Here is a 21,095-nt window from a genome sequence, read left to right on the forward strand (position 1 = left end):
AAACTAAGCATATGCCTGAAACTAAGGAAGATCCTGCTAAAAAATCCTCATTCATAGACATTGGTTCGTATGTTATGCGTAGTTTCCTTTGACTTGGATCGGAAGTAAACTGTAAGTACAAGGTGACCTCTCAAATCCAAAACCGAATATTGTCCATCGACAAGTGCTACCACGTCATCATAAAACACCAGAAATCAAAGTTGGTGTTCGAAAGAGCTGAAATTATAACGTATAAGATTTTAATGAGTCGAGTGCTAACATACACTACTGAAACATGGACATTAACAAAATTTGATAAAAAGCAAAGTGGCATATTTGAAAAAAAAAAATCTTGAACCAAGATCTTGGGCCAATGGAAGAATATCGTGTCGAGAGGAGAAAATATGGTTTCAGTACGAAGACTGGTTTGATGCAGATCTCCATGGTACGCTATCTTGTGCAAATCTCATCATCTCCGAATAACTCGTGCAACCTACATCCTTCTGAATCACTCGGTCCCCCTCCACGATTCTTATTCCCATACCTCCCTCCTGTATAAAACTGGTGATCCCTTAGTGCCTCAAAAGGTGTCCTATCAGCCGATGCCTTCTTCTAGTTAGGTTATGTCACATATTTCTTTGCTCCCCAGTTCTGCTCAGTAACTCATTGGTTACGTGATCTACCCATTTAATCTTGTGCACTCTTCTGTATCACCACATTTCAAAAGCTTCTGAGATTCAACCACGAATTGCATAATTTGTACACAACGTTACGGTGGGAATGGTCAATATTCAGGGATACGACAGGAATGGTAAAAAAAAAAAAAAACTACTATTAAACTTGAGCTCTAAAATGCGTACCTCAACAGCTATGAGCACTTCTTCATCTTCGGTACTGTAAAACAAATTTCTTCTGCCGGCCGGAGTGCCCATGCGGTTCTAGGCGCTACAATCTGGAACCGAGCGACCGCTACGGTCGCAGGTTCGAATCCTGCCTCGGGCATGGATGTGTGTGATGTCCTTAGGTTAGTTAGGTTTAAATAGTTCTAAGTTCTAGGCGACTGATGACCTCAGAAGTTAAATCGCATAGTGCTCAGAACCATTTGAAATCTCTTCTACTGCAACCTCTTTGCTTTCCATGTTTTGGGAGGAAGTAGTGTGGATCAAAGCAAGAAAAATGTTTCTACTAAACATGGATTCTAAAGGGCGTATCTTAAGATCTATGAGTAATTGTTCATGTTCACTACTATGAAACTCATCTCTTCTACCGAGCAAATGCTCATATCTTTTAAGGTACGCATTTTAGAGCCTGTGTTTAGCAGGAACTTTTTTCTTGTTGTGATCAATGCTACCCCGCGCAAAACATGGAAAGCAAAGAGGTTCCACTAAAAGAGTTTCGTTTCACAGTATCAAACATGTTACGTGGTCACAGCTCTTACGGTATGCATTTTAGATTTATTAATTCGAATGATTGTTGTCATATCCCTGATTATTGTGCATTCCGTCCGGGAATGAGCCATACATTTTCAGTTACATTAAGATTAAACGTGGAAATGGGCAGGAGATGTACGGAGAGCCAATGACGTAATGATTAGGAACATGGTCAACGCAGCACCTGAAGGAACTAGGAGAGTTGGAAGACCAGAGCTGAGATGGGAAGAAAGGGTCAGGGAGGATGTAAGAAACAGTTGAATTCAGAATTGGAGGAGGTCGGCATGAAACAGGAAGGAATCGAATACTCTTCAGTTCGAGGGCAAGAAGGCGGCTAATCTTAGTGTGTGCACAACTGATTATGGAGTGCATGGGCCGCAGCAGACACCGACAGATGGAAAGACTGGAGCAAGATAGATGGAGGATGGTATCAAACAAGTGGTAGAACTGGTAAAGCAGACAGAAGGAAAAGACTGCGCGCCGTCCAAACGGAAGTGAGCAGGAATTTTGTCGGGAGAGGCGCTGTGACGGGCGGGGCATCAGGGTCGTGACGAGCGGCGCGGTATCTGCGCGGCGCTCCCGTTTTCGCCTAAGTGGCAGCCTTGTACGGCATACGGGCCTAACGAGAGTTTATCAAAACGGAGCGTGTACTTATTTCCTGCAGCGCGGGCCCGTGGCCGATGAACCGCAGATAGAAGGCCAATCTTTATAAATAATGCGCTCCTTAATGACTCGACTCCGGTCTCGTCCTCATTAAAGCCGGCCGGATCGGAGCCCTCTTTAATGACGTGATCTTTGTCGTGAGAGCGAGCTGGGAGGGGAGGCAGGATAGGGTAGGGTAGGGTAGCCAGCCTGCCCAAAAGCGGCGTATTATTCGCGTAAGCGGCGAGCGCCTCCGATGCACGACCGGTAGACAGCAACCCTAGCGCGGGCACCCCCTCCCAGTGGCTACCGTCGAATAGCGCGCCCGACATGTTATTCTACACGATCCGTAGCGAGTGGTTTGCCCCTCCAGGATGAATATGCGATACGTCGCAGTTCACACAGGTGGGATAGGGTTGTCTGGTCTTTAGAAAATCACAACTATGTGCAACCCGTGTCTCGCTATCAGTTTGGCGTGGATGTCATCATGATACTTCTACATCTACATCTACGTCTACATGACTACCCTGTAATTCACATTTAAGTGCTTGGCAGAGGGTTCATCGAACCACAATCATACTATCTCCCTACCATTCCACTCCCGAACAGCGCGCGGGAAAAACGAACACCTAAACCTTTCTGTTCGAGCTCTGATTTATTTTATTTTGATGATCATTCCTACCTATGTAGGTTGGGCTCAACAAAATATTTTCGCATTCGGAAGAGAAAGTTGGTGACTGAAATTTCGTAAATAGATCTCACCGCGACGAAAAAGTCTTTGCTTTAATGACTTCCATCCCAATTCGCGTATCATAACTGCCACACGTGGTGATAAAAAAGGAGCTGCCCTTTTTTGCACCCTTTCGATGTCCTCCGTCAATCCCACCTGGTAAGGATCCCACACCGCGCAGCAATATTCTAACAGAGGACGAACGACTGTAGTGTAAACTGTCTCTTTAGTGGACTTGTTGCATCTTCTAAGTGTCCTGCCAATGAAACGAAACCTTTGGCTCGCCTTCCCCACAATATTATCTATGTGGTCTTTACAACTAAAGTTGTTCGTAATTTTAACACCCAGGTACTTAGTAGAATTGACAGCCTTGAGAATTGTACTATTTATCGAGTAATCGAATTCCAACGGATTTCTTTTGGAACTCATGTGGATCACCTCACACTTTTCGTTATTTAGCGTCAACTGCCACGTGCCACACCATACAGCAATCTTTTCTAAATCGCTTTGCAACTGATACTGGTCTTCGGATGACCTTACTAGACGGTAAATTGCAGCATCATCTGCGAACAACCCAAGAGAACTGCTCAGATTGTCACCCAGGTCATTTATATAGATCAGGAACAGCAGAGGTCCCAGGACGTTTCCCTGGGGAACACCTGATATCACTTCAGTTTTATTCGATGATTTGCCGTCTATTACTACGAACTGGGACCTTCCTGACAGGAAATCACGAATCCAGTCGCACAACTGAGACGATACCCCATAGGCCCACAGCTTGATTAGAAGTCGCTTGTGAGGAACGGTGTCAAAAGCTTTCCGGAAACCTAGAAATACGGAATCAACTTGAGATCCCCTGTCGATAGTGGCCATTACTTCGTGCGAATAAAGAGCTAGCTGCGTTGCACAAGAACGATGTTTTCTGAAACCATGCCGATTACGTATCAATAGATCGTTCCCTTCGAGGTGATTCATAATGTTTGAATACAGTATATGCTCCTAAACTCTACTGCAAACCGACGTCAATGATATAGGTCTGTAGTTCGATGGATTACCCCTACTATCCTTCTTAGAGACTGGTGCGACCTGCGCAATTTTCCAATCTATAGGTACAGATCTATCGGTGAGCGAGCGGTTGTATATGATTCCTAAGTAGGGAACTATTGTATCAGCGTAATCTGAAAGGAACCTAATCGGTATACAATCTGGACCTGAAGACTTGCCCGTATCAAGGGATTTGAGTTACTTCGCAACCCCTAAGGTATCAAGTACACCACCAGACCAAAACACTGAAGCGCCCAGAAGATATGGTTAGATAACACACCATCGGCGTGTGTGTAAATGACTGGAGTTGCAATCAGTGCTCTGTAACAGATAGAACGGCCTCAATAGTGCATTACTGTTGTTCGTGTTTAGTGTTGCTACTAGACCTAGTAGGGAATATAAGTGATGTTAACTATTGTGTCTCACTGTTTAGAGGCACAAAACGCGTGAGTGTTTTCAGTTCGTTACTAAATGCAAATAAGTAGGAGGCAGAGTTGATAGGAGCTGAAGGAGTCCAGGTTGCAATAATATGCGGTACGGCATACTGTTAGAGAGAAGCATTGTTATTAAAGAAACACATAGTACAATGAAATTACTTATCTTCAGTAGTTTTTAGGACTGCAGCTGCGGCTGTTGTTGTTGTGGTCTTCAGTCCTGAGACTGGTTTGATGCAGCTCTCCATGCTACTCTATCCTGTGCAAGCTTCTTCATCTCCCAGTACCTACTGCAGCCTGCATCCTTCTGAATCTGTTTATGTATTCATCTCTTGGTCTCCCTCTACGATTTTTACCCTTTACGCGGCCCCCAATACCAAATTGGTGATCCCTTGATGCCTCAGAACATGTCCTACCAACCGATCCCTTCTTCTTGTCAAGTTGTGCCACAAACTTCTCTTCTCCCCAATCCTATTCAATACCTCCTCATTAGTTACGTGATCTACCCACCTTATCTTCAGCATTATTCTGTAGCACCACATTTCAAAAGCTTCTGTTCTCTTCTTGTCCAAACTGGTTATCGTCCATGTTTCACTTCCATACATTGCTACACTCCATACAAATACTTTCAGAAATGACTTCCTGACACTTAAATCTATACTCGATGTTAGCAAATTTCTCTTCTTCAGAAACGCTTTCCTTGCCATTGCCAGTCTACATTTTATATCTTCTCTACTTCGACCGTCATCAGTTATTTCGCTCCCCAAATAGCAAAACTCCTTTACTACTCTAAATGTCTCATTTCCTATTCTAATTCCCTCAGCATCACCCGATTTAATTCGACTACATTCCATTATCCTCGTTTTGCTTTTGTCGATGTTCATCTTATATCCTCCTTTCAAGACACTGTCCATTCCATTCAACTGCTCTTCCAAGTCCTTTGCTGTCTCTGACAGAATTACAATGACATCGGCGAACCTCAAAGGTTTTATTTCTTCTCCATGAATTTTAATACCTACTCCAAATTTTTCTTTTGTTTCCTTTACTGCTTGCTCAATATCCAGATTGAATAACATCGGGACAGGCTACAACCCTGTCTCACTCCTTTCCCAACCACTGCTTCCCTTTCATGCCCCTCGACTCTTATAACTGCCATCTGGTTCCTGTACAAATTGTAAATAGCCTTTCGCTCCCTGTATTTTACCCCTGCCACCTTCAGAATTTGAAAGAGAGTATTCCAGTCAACATTGTCAAAAGCTTTCTCTAATGCTAGAAATGTAGGTTTGCCCTTCCTTAATCTAGCTTCTAAGATAAGTCGTAGGGTCAGTATTGCCTCACGTGTTCCAACATTTCTACGGAATCCAAACTGATCTTCCCCGAGGTCGACTTCTACTAGGTTTTCCATTCGTCTGTAAAGAATTTGCGTTAGTGTTTTGCAGCTGTGACTTATTTAACTGATAGTTTGGTAATTTTCACATCTGTCAACACCTGCTTTCTTTGGGATTGGAATTATTATATTCTTCTTGAAGTCTGAGGGTATTTCGCCTGTTTCATACATCTTGTTCACCAGATGGTAGAGTTTTCTCAGGACTGGCTCTCCCAAGGCCGCCAGTAGTTCCAATGGAATGTTGTCTACTCCCGGAGCCTTGTTTCGACTCAGGTCTTTCAGTGCTCTGTCAAACTCTTCACGCAGTATCGTATCTCCCATTTCGTCTTCATCTACAAAAATGGCTCTGAGCACTATGGGACTCAACTGCTGAGGTCATCAGTCCCCTAGAACTTAGAACTACTTAAACCTAACTAACCTAAGGACATCACATACATCCATGCCCGAGGCAGGATTCGAACCTGCGACCGTAGCAGTCGCACGGTTCCGGACTGCGCGCCTAGAACCGCGAGACCACCGCGGCTGGCCTTCATCTACATCCTCTTCCATTTCCATAATATTGTCCTCAAGTACATCGCCCTTGTATAGACCCTATGCGGTAGACCATAGCTGCGGCTATGAACTGACAATCTCGAAACATGGAATACCATGAACTAATACAACATATTCTCAGGGACTAAGCCTGATGGACCCTCCTCAGAGAATCAATACAAACATTACAGAACTGGCTGAGGGCCGATTATGAAAGTGCGTCTGCTTAGGTTGAAATCTAGCTAAGAAGTGAACGAGGCACACTCGTTCCGTCGAGCTGCTCAGCCCGCTAGAGTGCGCTGTGCTCGGCAGACGACGGGCTGCCAACCTTTTGTTGGCGCGGCGTTGTAGTAGTATCTGTGGCAATGATACTACATTAACAGCCGTCAGATGTTGAGTGATCACTGTAAAAGACAGAGAGATGCGGCGTGGTCGCATGAGACGGCATTATCAGCACCTGACTTGAGAGGGGCCTCACACTCCGTCTCCGTTTGGTCGGTTGGTCAACTCGTGCAACATTCAGAGTTGTGAGGCAATCAGATGAGACTGCCGCCCTGTGTTGGACTGCATGGGAACTTGAGAGCTGTCATACTCTTCGTCAAGGTTCTGGTAGACAACGTCTGACCATCTCAAGAAATGAATCCCGCATTGTGCACTAAGCGCAACATAACCCCTTCACATCCGGGCCTGCCGTCCGAGTAGTAGTAATGGACTCCGTGCAACATTCTCTGTCATCGCACACAATTGATCGGAGACTAGCAGCAATCCGACTAGGAAATTACCGTCCATCGAGCATGCTACCATTAACGGAACAACAGAAACGACTGCGTTTGGAGTGGTGCTGTGACCGGGAAGCATGTACCGTTGACGGACGGCATCGCATTGCGTTCAACGATGAATCAGGGTTCTGCGTCACAGCGGATAACCAACGTCGGTGCTAGGGCGGCGACCTGCAGAGAAGTCCCATGCTTCCAATGTTTTGGAGAGGTATGAGGGTGTTATTCCTCGCCTCATGATGTGGACAGCCATCGGGTACGACTTCGGGTCACAGTTGGTAGTCACTGAGAGAACTCTGACGGCACGACTGTACGTCACGGGGTGGCCGAGCGGTTCTAGGCGCTACAGTCTAGAACCCCGTGACCGCTGCGGTCGCAGGTTCGAATCCTGCCTCGGGCATGGATGTGCGTGATGTCCTTAGGTTAGTTAGGTTTAAGCAGTTCTAAGTTCTAGTGGACTGATGACCTCAGCAGTTAAGTCCCATAGTGCCCAGAGCCATCTACACGTCACGGACATCATGCGTCCTCATGTATTACCAAGCAAGCCGCCAAAATGGCGTCCAACTTGAAGACCTGCATCAGGCCATTTGCGCCACACGCAATTATTGTTGTTATTTTGCGTTACCCCTCAGGAGCCGTTTTTTTGTGGAGCCAGTAAAACACTTGTGCACACACCCGACGGGGTCAGGAATTTTCTCTGCCTCGTGATGACTGGGTGTTGTGTGATGTCCTTAGGTTAGTTAGGTTTAAGTAGTTCTAAGTTCTAGGGGACTGATGACCATAGATGTAAAGTCCCATAGTGCTCAGAGCCATTTGAACTTGTCCACACATGGGAGGTGCCCCTATGAACTGTCTGCGTGATGTTGAGGTACACCCGTGACTAGCAAGGTGTGTCACCAACAGGACATGTGTGGGACCAGATCGGAAGTCCTCTACGTCCCACTGCCAGTATCCAGGATGGCAAAGACAATTTACAGCCGTTGTGGGCCAGCTTGGCTCAGGACGGGATACAACAGCTTTATGGCTCGCTTCATAACCGAATCAGTGGATTCACTCAAGTTAAAGGAGATGCAGTGTCATATTGACAAGTGGGCTCATATTGTCATGTTCTTTGTAAATTTGATTCGATAGTGTAATCACTAGAATAACATCACACATCCTCAAAATCGTGAAATTTCGTTTCCTCCCTCCATTCTGGATACTTCTCTTTTGTCAGGCAGTGTATTTTTGAAGAGTGCGCGAATAGGACTTCTTATTTGGAACTGTTAAAACACGGTTGATACCTCAGCACAACGGCGAAGATCGAGTGTGCTTCCAGTAGGGCGGAGTTCCAGCACGCTTTGCTACTCAGGCGCGTGAGTTACTTGACGAACAATTTTGAGACTTCTGAATAGGATGTGGTTCAGCAAAATCTCCAAAAACACTAGAGTAGCCACCCCGAAGTCCGGACCTTACCACTCTATACAGATAATTATGGGAAATAATCAAGTCCCAGTGGCTCGGGTAAGATAAAAGAAGCTCGCAAAAATGATGAAGGTACTATTTTCGAAGCATAACTGCTAATGTGCTGGGCAGATATTAAGGATTAATGCAGATGCTCTGATCTTTGAGTAAGAATACGATGGAACACATATCTGCTGGATACATAGTTTTTACATGTAAATTATATGACATACCATTTCCCCAAGGAATATGGCGACTTCTTGGACTCGCTGCAGAATGTGAAGTGGTTGTCAAAAAATAGATGTTGCGTCTTACGACTGCTATTTGCGTTTGGATTATACTCTGAAGTACCAGATGTTACAGCAGGAGCGGCCGTTAATGACGTACTCCTGGCGGAACCATGTGGAATCAGGAGGGATGAATGAAAGTCGATTCGTGTCATAAATTCAGCTGCTGCTGGTGGTGGTGGTGGTGGTGTCTTGCTAGTTGGCTCTCAAAGGTCATCGTGAAGTCACTGACAACTCGAAGAGCATACATGTGATACTAGAGAGAATGCCAATATCTGCAGTAGACACACTATGAGCGTATACTCTGATTTGAAAATTGGAAATTTATGGTGTGATCTTATGGGACCAAACTGCTGAGGTCATCGGTCCCTAAGCTTACACACTACTTACTCTAACTTAAACTAACTTACGCTAAGGACAACACACAGGGCCATGCCCGAGGGAGGACTCGAACCTCCGAAGGGGGAGACTCTGATTTGACACTAAGAATTTGCAAGAATCTGATATACAACTGTCTTTAAAGAAATAAAAGTTGGAATTGAGCTGCTACTACAGTACTTCGGAATCTCTAAGTGTAGAGCACTGCTGACAGGAAACTGGCGGAATGCATCCGCGATTGAACAGAATGTAATTAGAAAGCTAAAACAGGATTCTTCGTGACATTGTAAACGCATGAATCCCTGCCGTTTTCTCACTATTTATAGCTTCGCTTTAAGCGGAGGCACGTATAATTTAGTTCCTTTTTTTCTTTGCATGTACAGAGTAGCAAAACAACCTCGGCAGCGTAAAATCAAAACAGAACAAAGCACCGGGAGTTAAGCTAAGGGCTTGTGGCAGTAGCGTCTTCTTTACTGAAGGCGGTAGCAGGTTAAACCAGTTTGCCGAACTGGAAAGCAGACCAGGGTTCCTCGAAATCAGATACCCGCCTGCCGAGTTCCCGTGCTCGCTCATTGTGAGCTATCAATATATCTGTCGACTGCAATTCCGCGCGTTCCCGTGTGTGCGGCCAGGGTAATACAGGGTCGCTCCTGCCTCCTTTGCTCGAATTAAAATGTCTTCAATTTTGCTTCAAATTACCTGTCATTTCTTTCGTTTCCTTACTCTTCTGGGAGCCATTTAAATTCGTTATTAAATTTCTGCACATGATTTTTGTTTTGTATTGTGTTCTTGGTTACTCCCATTCCTACCGTACATTTCATTTCATACATCCACATGTTGCATTATTTGCTCATATAAACGTGACATTTATTTGGTGAGTCTACACTTGTCCACCCGCACCACATGAGCAAACAACCCGTCTCCCCTATCCCTTACAGTAAGGGACATCGTTTGTTGGTTCTTGTAGAGGTCTGCATTCCTTCTGCGCCTCAACTCGCCCTCGTCTGAGCTCGCTGCATACAGGTATTTTTTTCAAAATCTTTCTTTCCTTGTTTACTATTTCTCTTGGTGACATTTGAGTACATACTTTCTACAACAACAAATTTTCCTAATTCTGATTTTGGCGGTCATTCAAAGATTACTCTTAAAGTTCTTTGCAACTTCCAATTTTATCAGTTTTGTTTCACTACTTTGTGTCGAATCCATTGATGTGCGTAATTTTGTGCAACTACTTTACTTATCAATTTCACTAATTTTCCCGTAATCTTACTAACGCTTCAGGTAAGGTCATGACTTTTTAAAAGACATTTGAAATCTAAGTTTCTCGGTTAGTTTTTATGGGAAGATTATTTGCATAAGAGTTGCTATTAAATGCCTATAAAATAAGTCGTTTTAGTAACAAACGTCGAACTCCACTTGCTCTATCTTCTTTCTCCTAGAATCTTTTTACTCTTTTTCAGAACATTATTAAAGAGAACAACAAATCAAAGTCTTGTTTAATGCCCGTCCTAATAGTGGACTCGCCCAAAATCTTCCGTGAATTTCGTTGAAAATAATAGTTTCAGTTACAGTCAGTGACAGCTGATACAGAGCAGTATACATTTAGAATTTGGATGTTTGCTTTTAAAGTCCAGTCTCATATTTACATTCATGGCATGCACTACACATTTTAAGTAATGACTAATGCAATATGGTGGCTTAAACTATTTTAGCCCTTCAAAGGTTCAAGGGAGTATAAATTCCTAAGGCATCAAATTGCTGAGTTCATAGGTCTCTAGATTTACACACTACTTAAACTAACTTATACTAAGGACAACACACACACACACACACACACACACACACACACACACACACACACACACACCCGAGGGAGGACTCCAACCTCCGGTTCTAGGCGCTCAGCCCGGAACCGCGCGACTGCTACGGTCGCAGGTTCGAATCCTGCCTCGGGCATGGATGTGTGTGATGTCCTTAGGTTAGTTAGGTTTAAGTAGTTCTAAGTTCTAGGGGACTGATGACCTCAGATGTTAAGTCCCATAGTGCTCAGAGCATTTGAACCATTTTTGAACCAACCTCCGGCCGGAGGGGAAGTGCAATCCGGATATAGCGCCTCGAACCGCGCGGCCACACCACGCGACTTTTAACCCTTCATCCGTGAAGATGGTCCAAGACCGAAACCGGTAGAATTTGGGTTTAAAATAAAATCAGCTGATGGTTCAAATATGCAATTAATACATTACTTAACGGCTGTTGGCAGTCAACTTCCTAAAGTGTTTACAACATTTTTTTTTCTTTTTTACTTTTTTACACAGCAATTTCTTCATGTCAGTTTATTTTTGGACCATCATTTATACAACCCGTTCATTTCCTTTTAATTTTGTGTCTCTGAACTTTGTCGTAGTCTTCGCGTTTTTTTTTTTTTTCTGCGTAAACATCTTCATGTTTGCATACATACCAGACATCTTCATAATGTGAGCTGTATATTCCAGTCAGCCTGCAACTACAAGTTTTGACGTCCACCGCCAAATTTACTGATTTTTAATTAACGTGTCTCATCAAGCTATCCCTTTTTCTAGTAATGATTCTTCATAAATTTTAATCTTTGCTTATTATATTTGACTTGTAAGACGTATTACTACCTCTTTTCAATGAAAGTTTCCTGTTTATTAGCTCAAGTGATCTTCGTTTATTGTATGTTTCGGCATAGTCATCTTCAGTTATTGTTAAAGAGGTAAAAAGAAATACGCTAAAGAACTGCATTCTAATACTGCTTGAGTTTTGATCGACCAAACTAAAACGACTGCTGCCAGCACAGCACCACTAAGCGAAACTGGAGGGAAACTGCCGCAAGGTGGCGATAGTGGGAAGCTATTTTATAATGCTATTAACATTTCATTTTTTATGCGCTTTTAATGTACGTAATTTTTTTATTTTATTTATTTTCATCTTTTCTGCAGTGCCTGAAGATAACTGTGCCTAAACATGTAATAAATAAACATCTTTTAATCGATATAGATGGAAAATATTAATCAAACAGCAATACAATCGCAGATTAGTAGGCAGAATTTGTAAACCAGTAAAACTGGTAAGTGGCCTAGCATGCGGCCAAGACATACGACCCTCATTTCATTTCATATTCATGCTAACCTATGCAAATGTTGCGTGGACTTTCGCTCCTGCCACTGTTCACCGCTCCCTATTATCTCACCTGCTCATAAATTTCCAGTTCCTCGTCAAACTACAACAGCAATTTGCCTCTCCTACATTCCCTGTAAAATCGAGTCCCAGCACCCCATTGTATCTCTCATTGTCGGGAACCGTGACCTGCTGCCGCGACCCTATCAACACGTCCCATCTTCCTCTCCTAGAGCAACTTACAACACTGCCTCCTCCCCCCCCCCCCCCACTTCATATCGTGAAATCATTACCGAGCTTTTGCCCTCAGATAAGCCCTTGTCACTCCTACTGCCTTTACTCCATCCTTTCCCTGCCTAGTTGAAACCGTACCTGCCCCCCACACTTACCTTACCACTCAGTTCTCCCCAAAACTCAGCTCAACGTCTTTACTACACCACCTTCTCCAATCTCACGTCCGTACCCAATCCTCTCGCCTGGTTTTACGAGAACCTTGAACATTCAACATCTCGACAGATCAAAAACAGCTCACATTACATATGCTTTAAGACAAAAAAAAAAAAAAAAAAAGGTAAGTAAACGACCTACCACGAAGGAATTATCCGAATGGGACGGAAACTGGTGAATGTGATGTACATGTACAGCTAAACAAATTATTACCGTTTCAAAGACATTGAATAATTGTTCAAGACAAAGAGCTACGTCAATAACGCTTTGGTCCACCTCTGGATCTTATGGAAGTAGTTGTTCGCTTGGCACTGATTGATAGAGATGCTGGTCCTCCTGATGGATATCGTGCTAAATTCTGTCAAAATGGTGCATTAGATCGTCAAAATCCCGAGCTGGTTGGAGGGCCCTGCCTGTAATGCTCCAAACGTTCTCAATTGGGGAGAGATCTGGCGACCTTGTTGGCCAAGATAGGGTTTGGCAAGCACGAAGACAAGGGGTAGAAACTCTCGCCGTATGCGGGCGGGCATAACGTTTCTGAAATGTAAGCCCAGGATGGCTCACTGCAGAGGGCAACAAAAAGGGGCGTAGAATATGCTGTAATGGTGCGGCTGATGACAACCAAAGAAGTCCCACCGATGTCTGGAACGTCTCCGGCCACGTCTCCGCTGATCTTCGGGCCTCATAAGACAGTTCTACTCCAGTCAATAAGACGTGTTTGGAGACGCCCTGGATAGAGGTTCGACAACCAGGAGTGATACTCTGGGGTGCCATTTCTTTTCATAGCAGGACTCCTTTAAAATGGTTCAAATGGGTCTAAACAGTATGGTACTTAACATCTGAGGTCATCAGTCCCCTAGACTTAGAACTACTTATACCTAACCAACCTAAAGACATCACACACATCCATGCCCGAGGCAGGATTCGAACCTCCGACCGTAGCAGTCGCGTGGTTCCGGACTGAAGCAGCTAGAACCGCTCGGCCACAGCAGCCGGCAGGACTCCTTTGATTGTCTATTCTCGGCACCCTTACGACACAGCAGTACGCCGACGATATTCTAAGCCCCGCTATTTTGCCCTTCGTGGCAAGTCGTCCTGGGCTTACATTTCAGCATTTTTGTTTTAAAGTGTATATACAGGAAAATGTCTTTTTATGTTCTTCAGAGCTGATGTGTCTTCTGCAAGTGATCGGCGTTTCTAACCACCCTGATAAATGGCGGCGCCGTAGTGAATCCTCAAATGGCGCCTATGCAAGAAATTCTTTACAAGCAACGTGCTGTACCTGAATTCTTGTTTGTGGAAAAAGAAACTGCGGTGAGCATCCATAAACGTCTGTGTGCAGTATATGGCAATGACGCAGTTGATGGGAATAATTTTGGGCAATGAGCTGAGAGACTTGAAGTGTCAGGAAGTGCAGAAACTGAGCTCCACGATCGGCCACGTTTTTGACGTCTTGTCACAGTCACTGATCGCGACGTGGTGAATCGTTCGGATGCCATTATTCGTGCAGACCGGCCCATCCCAACCCGGCAGTCGGCACTACAGTTATCAGTGAACGCTGCAGGTGTGTGTACAACGGCTGAGGCTCTACGACATTCAAAGGTGTGCTCAAGATGGGCTCCACGAATGCCTACAACAGACCACAAGACTCAGAGAAAAACCATCTGATCTGAACTGTTGGAGCAGTTTGAGGCCTTTCTGTCACGGATCATTTCAGGTGACAACATGTGGGTGCATTACTATGAATCGCAACGAAAAGGCAGTCACTGGAGTGCCATCGGCAGTCAACAAGAAAGAATAAATTCGAGATAGCTCTCTCTGCTGTCAAAGTGACGATGACAATCTTTTGGGATAGTGATGATGTCATTCTCGTGGGTGATTAGGCAAAACAGTCAACCGGTAATACCGAGGCATGTGTGAAAACTATGAAGAAAGTCAGTAACTGCTCCCGACGTGTTCGGTCTGATCGGAATCCAGAAGAAATCTCGCCAAATTGATTTGGAAATAATAGCCTTAGTCACCCGAAAGCCCAGATCTCGCGAACAGAGGGGAAAAGGACAGCCATACTTTCTGCATATAGAGCTTTAGCTTCAGTGACACGCCACGGCGACTTCCTTGCTGCACCAGATACAGAGCGAGCGAGAGCAATTGAGAACGCTGATAGCATATCGAGGCGTTGAAACACACACGGTGAAATTTCCTGGCATATTAAAACTGTGTGCCGGACCAAGCCTCGAACTCGGGACCTTTGCCTTTCTCGGACAAGTACTCTATTATCTGAGTTACCCAAACACGACACACGCCCCGTCCTCAGAGCTTTACTTCTGCCAGTATCTCGTCTCCTACCTTCCAAACTTTACAGTAGTTCTCCTACGAACCTTGCAGAACTAGCACTCCTGAAAGAAAGGATATTGCGGTGACATGGCTTAGCCACAGCCCTATGGATGTTTCGAGAGTGAAATTTTCACTCTGCAGCGGAGTGTGCGCTGATATGAAACTTCCTGACAGATTAAAACTGTGTGCCGGACCGAGACTCGAACTCGGGACCTTTGTATTTGGCGTGCAAGTGCTCTACCAAGTGCTCCGCACTTGCCCGCGAAAGGCAAAAGTCCCGAGTTCGAGTCTCAGTCCGGCACACAGTTTTAATCTGCCAGGAAGTTTCATATCAGCGCACACTCCGCTGCAGAGTGAAAATCTCATTCCACACACGGTGGAGGTTATGTAGCGCGCCGTGCACGCGCTGTGAGAAGAGCACTGAGGCGAATATCTCGTGCTGGACATTAACCTCTCAGGCACGGAGCCGTGGTCAGCGCCTGTCCTCAGGAGGAGAGAAGAAGACGCGCCGGCGCCATTGTTAGAGGGTCGCGGGGTGACTCGGCTGCGGGACCATTGTCTTCTGTCTTCTGCGCTGGGGGAGCCTTCCGGCTGGCGGCTGCAGGGGTCGCCGCGCTGACCCCTCTGCTCTTCGCGGAAGAGTTACGAGTCGCGCCCCGCGCCGTATTTGAAATGGACATTCCTATCTGTGGCGCGCCTCGCCTTTTTATTCCGCGCGCCGGCGGGCCACGTCTTTTGTTTGGGAAATTATAAGGTGCTGAAACGCCGAAAGAATGTCCAGGCGTTATCGAAAAGGACGCGCTCGATAATCTCGCCCATCGCCTCTCGCCGAGTTATGGCCCACGCGGAACCCTCCGACCACGCCTCTCGCTCTCCGCGATTAGAATTTCTATCAGGTCAGTAACCCTAACTGTAACGGAAGGACAAGGATTTTTGCACCGGTACAGTCCTTCAAAAAAAAAAAAAGCGTGGATACACTGAGGGTGACAGAAGTCATTGGACAGCGGTATGAGCATATCCAGATGGCGGTATTGTCGCGTATACAAGGTTTAAAGGGGTATTGGCAGAGCACTCATTTGTACTTAGATGATTCTCGTGAAAAGTTTCCGACGTGATTATGGACGCAAGGCGGGAATTAATTGAAAGTGGAATGGCAGTGGGAGCTCTACGCATGGGACATTCTATTTCGGAAATTCAATATTCCGGTTCACAGTTTGAAGACTGTGCCGACAATACCACGTTTTAGGCATTACCTCTCACCACGCCGACGGCCTCCGCTTAACGACCGAAAGCAACGGTGTTTGGGTAGATTTCTCGCTGCGTGACACAACCGCAGAAATCAGTATGGAATGTACGACGAACTTATCCATTAGGAAAGTGTGGCGAAATTTGGCGTTAATGAACTACGGCAGCAGACGACCGACGCGAGGGCCTTTGTTAACAGCACGACATCACCTGCAGTGCCTCTCCTGGGCTCGTAACTGTATCGAATTGACCGTAGCCGACTGGAAAACCGTGACCGGGTCAGATGAGTCCCGATTTCAGTTGGTCAGAGCTGATGGGAGGGCTCGAATGTGGCGCAGACCCCACGAAGCAATTTGTCAACAATGAACTGTGCAAGATGGTGGTTGCCCCGTAATGGTGTGGACTGTATTTACACGGAATGGTTCAAATGGCTCTGAGCACTATGGGACTTAACATCTGTGGTCATCAGTCCCCTAGAACTTAGAACTGCTTAAACCTAACTAACCTAAGGACATCACACACATCCATGCCCGAGGCAGGATTCGAACATGCGACCGTAGCAGTCTTGCGGTTCCGGAGTGAGCGCCTAGAACCGCGAGACCACCGCGGCCGGCCTTACATGGAATGAACTGGGTCATGATTATGTTGGCTTACTTGGAGACTATTTGCAGCCATTCATGGACGCCATCTTCGCAAGCAACGAAGGAATTTTTATGGTTGACAGTGAGCCATGTCACCGGTCCACTGGTTTGAGGAACATTCAGGACAATCCGAGCGAGTGATTGGGCCACCCAAGTAGACCGACATGAATCCCATCGAATATTTATGGAACATAATCGAAAGGTCAGTTCGTGAACAGAATCCTGTAACGGCAACACTTTTGCAATTATGGGCGGCTATGGAGGCAACATGGCTCAATATTTCTGCAGGAGACTTCCAACGACTTGTTGAGTCCACGCCACGTCGACTTGCTGCACTACGCCTGACGAAAGGAGGTCCGAACGATATTAGGAGGAATCCCATGACTTCTGCCACCTCACTGTAGTGCGCGTGTCGACCTCGAGACCTGCATTCGATGAATTTAACAACAGCGTCCATAAGCCATGCTCTCTTTTAAACGTGAGCAAAGACGAGATAACGCTCGTAACAAGGACAAAGAGCGATCGCTAAACGTCACGATGACAAAAGCAGTGATGAACATCTAGAACACGTCCCATCGTTAAGGATAATACCGCAGTCGCGTCATACAGTGCTGTAGCCTTGTTACCGTCTGATACCTGGAACGACACTAGCGCCCCAAGCGGCCAGAAAGCCTACTGTCTCCTAACGTCATACGTCCTGTTCGTTTTTAATTATTTTCTACGTAATTTATGTAATAATTATTATACTTTATGTTCCTAAGTCTTTAGAAAATTAGCAAGCGATATGAAAAATCGTAAAATACTTTTAAACAAAGCTAAAATTCGTGAATAAAACGACGTAAGCTGCAACTTTCGAAATTATTCTGGTTTCTCCATAATGCTCCATGTTTTATAGTGGGCGACAAAAATACGGTATTTTCCATTCTGAGGCCGTACAGTGCAGAATTGGTATGCCATGAGGAAAAAGTGCCGTGAGCGTTGGAACAATCAACCAACAGGCGCACCAGATTGAAGAGGTCATATTGTATGTCTTGTTCGTGTAACTGCCTGCTGCACATCATCGTCCGACAGGAATAGTTAGCCCTTCGTGGTTTTTTTATGGGATCGAAGGCCTAATAACGGCATGGAGAGAGATCTATTGGGCGGTTGCTCGGGTGTTTCCCGCTTCAGTTGGCGTAACTTCTGCGTTACGACGTTTGCGATGTGCCCTTGGGCAGCTAAGAAAACAATAACAACACACTGTTTCCGTTTCGCTGCATTTGGTGACGTCGTTTTTACCACACGCACGTGGGAAATACACAAACGCCTTTCCTAAATGTCGGTGTTTATATGCTCACATCGGAGTTGCTGTTCGTTCCATATACGGTGCAGCAATGACTGCAAATGGAAACTTTTTCATCGCCTCTTATACATTTAATGGTTTCTTGATCTGGGTTAACAGAAAATCGCGAGCATCTTTTTTAAGCACTTGTGTCAACCAGATTTTTTAAAAATGTGTTTGTGTTTCTCCAGTTGGCTTCTGTTAGGGTAACTCGGGGTGAGTTGGACCACTGGGTGAGACGGGCCAGCGACGTATTTCGTGAATGCGCTGCTAGAGAGCAGCACCGTTCACTTGTGAGTAACCTCTTTATTGAACGAGCGTCGTGCAAAAGTGTTGTTGTCATTATCGTCTTAGTTCAGGAGAAAAATCAAATTTTCTGTCTTGGTAAGTTGCAAAGTTTTATCACACAGTTACGTTATTTTAGTATTATGGCACAGTTGGCACAGTATTCCTGCAGTTTTATTACTAAAAGCTTGACAAATGTGTTGGCATCTACCTAACCTAAAATGGCCACCGAGCACTAAAATTGCAGACTGAAATCGGGGTGGCCCATCTCTCCCAGACAGCCGAGATAGATGGACCAGTTCTATTTATGAGTGATGGACCATGCATTTTAATTAGGGAGATATGGGCCACAATTAAATACATCTTAAGTGACCATAGAAATTATATTAATATTTTAAAAATTGATCCCTATGACAGCCTGTTCCTTTAGAAGATATATGTCATAAGCCAACCTTTAACCTGTAGCTTCGCCCACAGACGCAGAAAGCACATATATGATATACATCCCCTCCTCCTTGTCGTCCTCTCTCTGTTCATATCCTCGTCACCCACCCCTGTCCATCTCCCTTCCCTCTCCTTTTCTACCTGCTCACTACTCTCCTTCATCCTTCACATGCCTCCTACCCCTGCCTGTCCTCCCCCTCTCTGTGCACCAATCAACTCCTCACCTTCTCTCTGTGTGTCCATCTACGACTCCTTGCTCTCTGTCTAACTCCTGTACACCCCTTTCTTTGTCTATCTCATCCTCCCCCTCTCGCTTCCAACTCCTCCTCCCCTCTATTTCTGTCCGGCCACACCCACTCGCGTGTATACATAGTGGAGTGCATTCAAAGACAGCCAACATAACACACCTGTCGTGCAGGGCACCCTAGATGTCAGGGATTGCCAACCATATTCATCCCCACCCTCACCCTAATGAAAGATAGGTGGTTCTTAATCCTGTGGTACTTCTTCCCACACAATAAGTAGTATGTCTACCAAATTAGGTTAAAATTGATCCAGTGGTTTAGGAGGAGATGTGGAACAGACACACACACACTCACACGCACGTCATTTGGATACTATGCAAATCACATTTAAGTGCCTGGCAGAGGGTTCATCGAATCACCTTCACAATTCTCTATTATTCCAATCTCGTATTGCGCGCAGGAAGAATGAACACCTATATCTTTCCGTACGAGCTCTGATTTCCCTTATTTTATCTTGGTAATCGTTCTTCCCTATGTAAGACAGTGTCAACAAAATATTTTCGCATTCGGAGGAGAAAGTTGGTGATTGGAATTTCGCAAGAAGATTCCATCGCAACGAAAAACTCCTTTCTTTTACTGATGTCCATCCCAAATCCTGTATCATTTCTGTGACACTCTCTCCTATATTTCGCGATAATACAAAACGTGCTGCCTTTCATTGACCTTTTTCGACGTACTCAGTAAGTACTATCTGGAAGGATCCCACACCGTGCAGCAGTATTCTAAAAGTGGATGGACAAGTGTAGTGTAGGCAGTCTCCTTAGTAGGTCTGTTACATTTTCTTAGTGTCCTGCCAATAAAGCGCAGTCTTTGGTTAGCCTTCCCGACAACATTTTCTTTGTGTTCCTTCCAATTTAAATTCTTCGTAATTGTAACACTCAGGTATTTAGTTGAATTTACGGCTTTTAGATTAGACTGATTTATCGTGTAACCGAAGTTTACTGATGACTATTAGTCAATAAACGACAGCGACATCTGCAAACAACCGAAGACGGCTGCTCAGATTGTCTCCCAAATCGTTTATATAGATAAGGAACAGCAAAGGGTCTATAACACTACCTTGGAGAACGCCAGAAATCACTTCTGTTTTACTCGATGACTTTCCATCAGTTACTACGAACTGTGACCTCTCTGACAGGAAATCACAGATCCAGTCACATAACTGAAACGATATTCCATAAGCACGCAATTCCACTACGAGCCGCTTATGTGGTACAGTGTCAAAAGCCTTCTGGAAATCCAGAAATACGGAATCGATCTGAAATCCCTTGTCAATAGCACTCAGCACTTCATGTGAATAAAGAGCAAGTTGTGTTTCACAGGAACGATGTTTTCTAAATCCATGTTGACTGTGTGTCAATAGACAGTTTCCTTCGAGGTAATTGATTATCTACACCTACATGATTACTCTGCAATTCACATTTAAGTGCTTGGCAGAGGGTTCATCGAACCACAATCATACTATCTCCCTACCATTCCAGTCCCGAACAGCGCGCGTGAAAAACGAACACCTAAACCTTTCTGTTCGAGCTCTGACTTCTCTTATTTTATTTTGATGATCATTTCTACCTATGTAGGTTGAGCTCAACAAAATATTTTCGCATTCGTAAGAGAAAGTTGGTGACTGAAATTTCGTAAAAAGATCTCGCCGCGACGAAAAACGTCTTTGCTTTAATGACTTCCATCCCAACTCGCGTATCATATCTGCCACACTCTCTCCCCTGTTACGTGATAATACCAAACGAGCTGCCCTTTTTTTGCACCCTTTCGATGTCCTCCGTCAATCCCACCTGGTAAGGATCCCACACCGCGCAGTAATATTCTAACAGAGGACGAACGAGTGTAGTGTAAGCTGTCTCTTTAGTGGACTTGTT

General features: G+C 45.0%; 1 protein-coding gene across 1 annotated transcript in view; it reads left to right on the forward strand.

Annotated features, from left to right (window-relative positions):
- LOC124545596 (tetratricopeptide repeat protein 28) overlaps positions 1-21,095 on the forward strand; it is a 232,198-nt gene that overhangs the window by 95,508 nt on the left and 115,595 nt on the right. Inside the window, exon 2 of the mRNA XM_047124544.1 lies at positions 15,439-15,643. Coding sequence (XP_046980500.1) covers positions 15,439-15,643 — 205 coding nt within the window. The remainder of the gene's footprint in view (positions 1-15,438; positions 15,644-21,095) is intronic.

Source organism: Schistocerca americana, chromosome 8, assembly GCF_021461395.2.
Source record: "Schistocerca americana isolate TAMUIC-IGC-003095 chromosome 8, iqSchAmer2.1, whole genome shotgun sequence".
Lineage (NCBI taxonomy): Eukaryota > Metazoa > Arthropoda > Insecta > Orthoptera > Acrididae > Schistocerca > Schistocerca americana.